Here is a 7,386-nt window from a genome sequence, read left to right as displayed (position 1 = left end):
GGGGACACAAACATTCAGGCCATGACCTCACATGGCATGTGCCTTGTTCATGTGTCCCATGTACTCACCACTCACTCCCCGCCCCCCCCCCCCGTGCCGCAAGCCCGTGAGCTACAGGAGGGTGGGGCTCTACATCCGTGTGCCTGGAACACTCCTGGGGGCTCGTGGGCATCTCCAGACACCACCTGGCTGTCTCGTGAACTGCCACGAGGCCCGTGGGAGGCCGTGGAAGCACTGTGGGGCAATGATGATTTACTGAGCCTGGTGGACACCCTCGTTCGGGGGCCAGAGGCAAGAATACAGCCACCCACCATGGCGATGCTGGGCGGGGGCTCCCGCAGGCTCAAAAGAGCCATGAGTTTACATGAAGTGCTTCCTTGTTCCCTCCCCCTTTAAAAATGATTTTATAGTCTATTTATTATCACAGTTATACGCAGTTTGAGGGACCACCCTCCCCCTTTCTGCCCAGAGGTGACGCTACGTCCCTCCACGTGCCTGAACAGCCTCCACGGGTGTCCCTGTCACTGTCTTCCCCTGCGGTGGACACTCCCTGCTCACTCCCTCCACACCTGGCCCTCCAGCTGCACCCTTCCTGCATCCCATCCCTCCCTCCAAGACTCGGCCATAGACTTGGTTAAGTCAACATCAACGTTTGCAGGGAGTGGGTACCTTGTAAATGTTTCCGTGGCTGTGAGTCTGTAAGTGCTGTGGGGAACAGCTTTCTAGAACAACATGATCTCTCTGTCCTGGCTGCACATCTTCCCGTGTAGTCTGTATGAATCGTCACCCTTTCTCTTGATCCCTTTTCTATGTGATTGTTCCTCTTCTAGGCCCAGACTCTCCCTCGATTGTTCAGATCTCGAGTACACGCACCAGGTAATCTGCCAGGTTCATCTTCCCAGGGATGGCCGCTCCCACCTGTGAGGTGGGGTCCCCAGGAGCGGGAGCAGGGCCAGTGGGGAAGCTGGGATCTGACTCAGGCTTCCACTGGAAGCAGGCGGCAGGCGGACCAGCCGGGGCTATCTCAGTCATCTGGAGTGAAGTAAGGGTTTCCGGGCCCCCCGGGGTGGCTGGCTCCTGAGGGATTTTGGCGAATGGAGCAGGAATGGATGTGAGCTGGGATGGAAGGAGTCTGTAGGACTGAGCCCGAAGTCCGCTGTAACTGACAGTCCTAGGGGCTGGAAGGGGGAGACCAATGCAGGGTGGACTGTGTGTCTGGTGAGGGCCCGCGTGCTGGGTAACGGTCTGGCTGCGTCCTTGCGCAGCCCGAGGGCCAGGCAGCTCCCTCCGGCCCTGTTGTCAAGGCAGGAGGGTCCCCCATGGCCTGCGGATCGCATCACATGGGGGGTTAGGTTCCAGCCTGAGACTTCTCGGGGACACGCACATGCAGCGCCAACAGCGGAGGTGTCGGACTCTCCAAGACGCAAGCGAGCTGTCCGGGCTGCAGTTCGCGTCTGCCTGCGCTCGCTCCGTGCCCGCTGCCCGCCCTGTGCCCGCCGAGCCGCTGCGGCCCAGGCGCCGGCCGGGCCCCGCTGGTTCTCTCGCGCTCTTGCTACTCCCTCCCTCCCTCCCGAAGCCGCGCCCTCTTCCGAACAGGACCTCCCGCTTGGGCCGTTCCCTGTCTTGCTCCGCCCTCTCCGCCGCGCGTCCGGGGGCTTGCTCCAGGGCAGCGCCGTCCTCCCGCGAGGCCCGCCCGCACCGCAGGCCACAGCGGGCGGCGGCGCCCGGGCAGCGAGGCCACGCCCAAGCCAGCACCCCGGCTCGGCGGCGCCCGGAACCCGCCGCGGCGGAGCCGCTGTTGCCGGGGGACGCGCTCGGGCGCCGGACGCGGGGTGCGCGCGCAGCCGCCGTTCCGGTTCCGGGCCGGCCGGAGAGGAGCGGGCGGAGGGGCGCGCGCGGGCGGAGGAGCAGCGAGCGCCCGCCGGCCGAGGTAGAGCCCGCCGCCCCCCGGCCCCGGCGGGCGCCGCGCGCGGGCTCCCCGCCCCGGTGGCCGCAGGTGGCCCGTGTCACGTGCCGCGCCCGGTGCAGGGACCCCGCCCGAGGCGCGGCCCCGGGGGCTGTGCGGGCGGGGGCGGGCGGTCCGCCCTCAGCCCCCGTCGCCCGCCGCCGGGGCGCTTTCTGTCCCGCGTCTGCAACGAAGCCGTTTCTGCTCCGCTCGGCGCGCCCTGCGCCCGAGTGTGGGGTGCGCCTGCGCACTGGGGGCCGGCGGTGACCGCGGAGGGCCGGGCGCTTGAGAGGCCCCGTGAGCAGCCGCCTTCTGGGCGGCAGGGGAGGCATGGGCGGTGTGGAGGGTGCTGCAGCCTTTGCTGGAAAGGGAAGGGCTGGGGGTCGGAGCTGTCCTGCGGGGAGCTGTTTGTGCCGGCGCCCAGGCGGGGCCCAGGAGCAGCAGTGCCGCCAGCGGGCGCTGGGGGGGCCTGGGGGGTGACCGCTGGGACGAGAGGGCCCTTGCCGCAGCGCCCCCCTCACGGCCAGCTCAGTCAGCGGAGTCAACTCTGGACCTGGGTAGAAGCCTTATCCCTCCGGATGGCGTTTTTGAGACGGTGCTTTACTTCCTAACATGGACGTGGGTTTAAGCCTACGGCGTTTAGATTTGAACGCAGCGTGCGCAAGTGCAGTGTGGATGTCCATCACTTAAAAGTACAACCTTGAGAAAAGCCCCCGAAACCGCAGGCTGGGTGTAGGAGAATGCGGCCCTCTTGCACCCAGGCCTCAGAGTCAGCAGACCACGGGAAGTGCTGGGCCCTGCTTTATATTCGGGTTCTGGGGGTGCAGGGGTCAGGCCGGTGTCGCCCGTCAGGTGCCATTTGATTCATTTCGAAACCAGCCGCCTTCGTTTGAATGCAAGTATCACTCTTAGGAATTATCTTCGTCGTGGGGCTCCCCGGTGAGCACCGTGCTGGGGATGGTGCAGCCGTCGGTCCCCCTTCTGTGCGGCCGGGCCGTCTGTGCCTGCCCTGGTCTTGTTATTACAGGTGGGACGGGAAGGCTTACACACGTGAAGAAACTAGGGAGGGAGGAGCAGATGTCCAGGTGTGTGTGAGTCTGAGACCACAGGTGCCACCCTGTGTCGGGCAGGCCTTCTGCAAGGCCCACGTGCTCTGGTGGTCTGCCTGAGAGTCTGGATGTCAGGATACCCAGTCTGCCACGTTTCTGGCCGGGCGCCTGTGGAATCTGAGAGCAGCGTGTCCCCCTCTGGGAGGAGGGCTGGCCCGGCTCCCCAAAAGGCAGATTTCTGTGGTCTTGGCCGAGCTTCTGTCGCATCGCCGCACGGTGATGCTGCTTATCCTGGGCCGGCTGGCATGTTGAGAGCAGTTTTGTGAAGCTGGGTAACTGAGACAGCGAAAACCCATGGCCTAATTGCATGTACTTGGTGGCCGTGTCCCTCCAGGCTGTGCCGCTGGGGGTGACAGGGAACCCCACAACCAAAGGCCCCGTGGTCAAAGGTGGGGCTCTCTTCCTGAGGGGTCCAGAGGTGTTTGGGAGGGAGACACACAGTCATCTGCCCTGAATAGATTGATGTTTTTGCTTGTTCAAGGCAGGGCCCTGATCCCCTTTTTTTTATGAGGGAGTGAGTGCAGGGTCACATACCTGAGTGACTTAAAGCTGTTTTGAAGGGATGGCCCCATGCTCCCACATGTTTGGTGGGAGAATAAATTAGTGCAGCCTCTCTGGGCGGGGGAGGACTCTGGCCCTATTTACTCAAATTAAAAGTTATTTTTGTTGAGGCCCCCCGCTGAGCGCTGGGAGGGCCTCTTCTGAACTACCCGCTGTGAGCTCAGGTGCACGCGCCCCGCATCTCCTTCCTGCCACAACATGGGCCCAGCAGCCCCCCCCCCCCCGCCGCAGCTGCAGCTCGCCGCCCCTCCCAAGACAGCCAGCCTGCAGCCTCCAGCGCCTGGCCCAGACGCTCCTCGGACTGCTGGCTGCAGACACGCTGCCTCCCATGTGCGTGCGTCCCTGTAGCAGGACTGACGACGTCACATCCGCACAAACCGTCTATGAACCAGAGGTTCTGACCAAGAGAAGAATGCTGTAGATCCACCATCTGGAACAAAATTTTTTATGTTTTTGTCTTTTCTGTGTAAAAGAAAATACTAATACTGAAGTTGAAGCATCTCCAGTTTTAAAAAACAAATGGTATTTATTAGGCTTTTAAAAAGACTGATTGTAAAAGTCATACATGCTCATTTCAGAAAAATTGGAGAAAATTGGTAAGTGCTAGGAAAAGACAGGAATCATCTGCATCCCTGTAACCTTATGAACACCGGTGTTTACCTTCCCATCCTTGGTGGTCTTGTAGGACGCTACCTAAAGGCCAGCACACGCCCTCCACGACTGACCGCCACACACCCCGTCTGGACCCTTTGGTTTAGACCCAGTTTTCAGTATCATAAATAACGCTGTCATGAGCATCCCCTCTGTGCATCTCTGATTGTTTTCTGAAGACACATTTTAAAGAGAACAGCCATGGGAACAAAGGGTGTGTATTTTTTGGAGTTTTTTGTCCCATCTTGGAAGTGACGCTGAATTACCCTTTTGGAGGGCTGAGTTGATGCCCTGGGGCCCGCCTAGCCAGAGGGGCCACCCCCAGGTCCTGGGGGCAGCCTGGGTTGTGGCTGCCGGGGCCTGTGGAGTTGACCAGATGTCCGTGTCTCTGGGCATCCCCCCATTGTGGACGCTCCTCACTGCTTGTCCTAGGGCCGAATTGGGGGTGTGGGGGGACCAGCCAGGCCTGGACTTGGATCACTGCTTCTCCTGCTGTTTTGAGGTCTCAGGCAGGGGACTTCCCCTCTCGGGTTCCCTGGGGGCTGTTGCTGTGACTGCCTCTTGTGGCGTCCACCCCCAGCCCTGCTATGGAGGCCATCGAGGCCCCGCACGGAAGGAAGGTGGGGTCAGCCCTGTTTGCCTGTTCTGTGTTGCAAGTGCTCGGGCTCCAGCTTCTCACCGTCGCCGTCTGGCTCAGGATGCTGCCACTCCTGGGGTCCCTGGAGAAGCAGGCAGCACGTTCCCCTCTCCCAGTGAGGGAGGCAGGAGGTGTCTGCTCTTTGAGACCCTGGAGGGGAGGCCCCTTATGGGGGAGATGTGGACGCGGGTGTGGATGAAAGGAGAGTGGCATCGATTTCTGTAGCTGCGGGTCTGGCACCACCTCTCATGCCTCCCGGGATAGGGGTGGAAGAAGCAGCCGTTTCTGGCTACCGGGGTGCCCTATTCCTTAGCACCCCAGAGAATGCTGCCCCCTCCAGCGAGCACCCTGGAACATCTCTCTTGCACTCTCCCCAGCAAGAATCTGGCCAGAAAAGCCGTGTAGCAGGTTTTCTGTTTGCAGGCTCTCTTTGTTTTGTATTGTTTTCCCACCACCTGTAGGGCAAACAGGAGGATCTGCGAGAAGTGAGGACAGGAAACAACATGTCTCGGCTATGTGGGTTTGCTCTTCAGCGGCTCTCTTTCTTTCTGAAACTAGCATATCTGGCGTGCTTATCACATTTACTGTTTCCTTGCCACGTGTCAGGTTTCTCTATGGTAACAGAAGTCCAGAGGTGTGGAACCAGCCCCAAATCCACCTCTGAACTCTGTGTAGAGGTCAGGACAAGGGCACAGAGAAGTTGTAGGACACTGCGGCTTTTGATGACTGCCTCTTTCATCTGGAAATAGAGTGGGTCTAGTGCATTTGAGAACCGACCATTCGGTGGAGGCTGTGGAGCGTTGAGGAATATTCACACAGGACCTCGGAGCAAACAGCGGCGGCTGAGAGGGTCCTCAGCGGCTGCGGGGTCTCCTCCCACATGGCCGGAGCTGGAGCCTCTCCACGCTGTGGGGCTCGCGTTCCAGGCATAACCCCGTTCCGGCAGTTTTTCCTGCCCTGCAGCTTGTTTGTTTTGTTAGGTAATTATAAAGTGTTGCGTATAATCTGTTCTTAAATTAAGAACAGAGAACAAAACTGTTTAGTGCTCATAACAAACAACAACACATTAGCTTTCCCCTGTAGCAAGTTACTGGGAGAGAGAAAAGTGTGGATCTGAGCAGGGGGAGGGCTTGGGAGACCGAGCGGGAGGGAGGCAGCAGGGGTGCCTGGCCTCCCGCCCCCCTGCCCAGGTCATTCCTGCGCGTCTCTGTTCTGCTGGGCCTGTCGGAAAGAAGACTTGTGGCTTCCGTTTTGCTGTGTTGTTGGCCGGCAGGCGTCCCGTCAGCCGGTGGCATTCAGAGGTGCCCTCTGGGGTCCCCGTGCCTGGCTCCCGTGGGAGCGGCGGGCATGCCGTCCATGGGCGGACGCGGCTGCCGGCTCTGCTGTGCTTGGCTGGGGGAGGGAAGGCCCAGGCTGGGCTCTGTCTGGGACTTGGGGGCTGAGCAACCTTGACTTTTCTTCCATGTGAGATAGGGTCAAAGGTGGTGTCCTTGTTTCCTGAACAGGGTGCTTGAAGGTGAGGTTGAGAGGTGCAAACACGTCGTAGCATGGGGGGTGCGTTTTCACTGTCAGTGTCGAGTGGTCTCGTTAGAAATCCCTGGGGACAAGTGAGTCGCGGAGCCCAGAAAGGTGCTGAGGCCCGGGGCTGTGCCCAGGGAGGGAGGCAGTGACCCCCTGAGCACCAGAGGTGATGGTGGGGAAGAGCGACCCCTGAAGGAACTGTGGAACGGGGGATTTCAAACCAGAGCGAAGGGTTGTTACTGACCCTGCGGTCCGCCCTGGCTCTGGGAAGGAGCCTGCTGGTTACGCTGGAGGCAGAGTCCAGGGTAGTAGGCGGGCTCCCGGCCTCTGGAATTGAGCTGTCCCTGCAGAAGCAATCTTGGAAGTGTGCACCCGTCCCTGTTAAGTGCTGACGCCCACGGCTGTCCCCGTGAGGCACTGTCCCCGAGCAGGACGTGGGCACGGAGCCAGACCCGCTGCAGGACGCTGCCTGGCCCTGACTGGCTCACCCTTCGCAGGGGGAGGGAGGAGTCCGGATTCAGTTTAAAGCCAGACTGACACCCCGGAGATGCGTACACGCACTTCGAGACTGCATGCCACCGTGTTTCCGAATGCCCTCCCGTCGGAAGTGCACGGAGCAGAAGCGGGCCGTGTACTGAGCCGCGAGTGCCGGATGGACAGCGAATGGGTGCTCAGCAGCCCTCAGGGCTTTCCCCTCTTGGCTAGTGATTTTCCAGCTCAGATTTTTTTAAAAAAGCATTCCTCAGAATTTACTTTAAGGGCATTGAATTTGCTTTTCCTTGGTTTTACCGAGTTTCATTGTTTTAGAATCTTGTATATTTTTGAAATCTGTTGCTGAGAGTAAATAAAAGCTGGAATGTTGGACCCTAAATCCGGACGGTGCCGTATGGTGTGTAGGGCCTCCTGGGTGGGGAGGTTACCTTGTGAATGAGGTCAGGCAGGCTCTGTCTGGCCGGGAGGTG

The 7,386-nt window shown here is 60.2% G+C and overlaps 1 protein-coding gene across 10 annotated transcripts in view; it reads left to right on the top strand.

The window, feature by feature from the left end:
* Positions 1-1,804: 1,804 nt before the first annotated feature.
* The window catches only part of ACSF3 (acyl-CoA synthetase family member 3), a 50,801-nt gene continuing 45,219 nt past the window's right edge, over positions 1,805-7,386 (top strand). Inside the window, exons 1-2 of one of the 10 annotated variants that reach the window (XM_064581224.1) lie at positions 1,969-4,211; positions 4,301-4,480. In XM_064581224.1, coding sequence (XP_064437294.1) covers positions 4,468-4,480 — 13 coding nt within the window. In that variant the 5' untranslated portion in view covers positions 1,969-4,211; positions 4,301-4,467. Of the gene's footprint in view, positions 1,931-1,963; positions 7,314-7,386 lie in introns of those variants that run through there. The other 9 variants (XM_064581225.1, XM_064581230.1, XM_064581229.1 and 6 more) reach the window with 9 other exon arrangements.

The sequence above is a fragment of the Mirounga angustirostris genome, unplaced genomic scaffold (genome assembly GCF_029215605.1).
Source record: "Mirounga angustirostris isolate CCGP_5_RB_7025 unplaced genomic scaffold, mMirAng1.0.hap1 SCAF_16, whole genome shotgun sequence".
Classification (NCBI taxonomy): domain Eukaryota; kingdom Metazoa; phylum Chordata; class Mammalia; order Carnivora; family Phocidae; genus Mirounga; species Mirounga angustirostris.
This window is presented reverse-complemented; position numbering and strand designations above follow the sequence as displayed.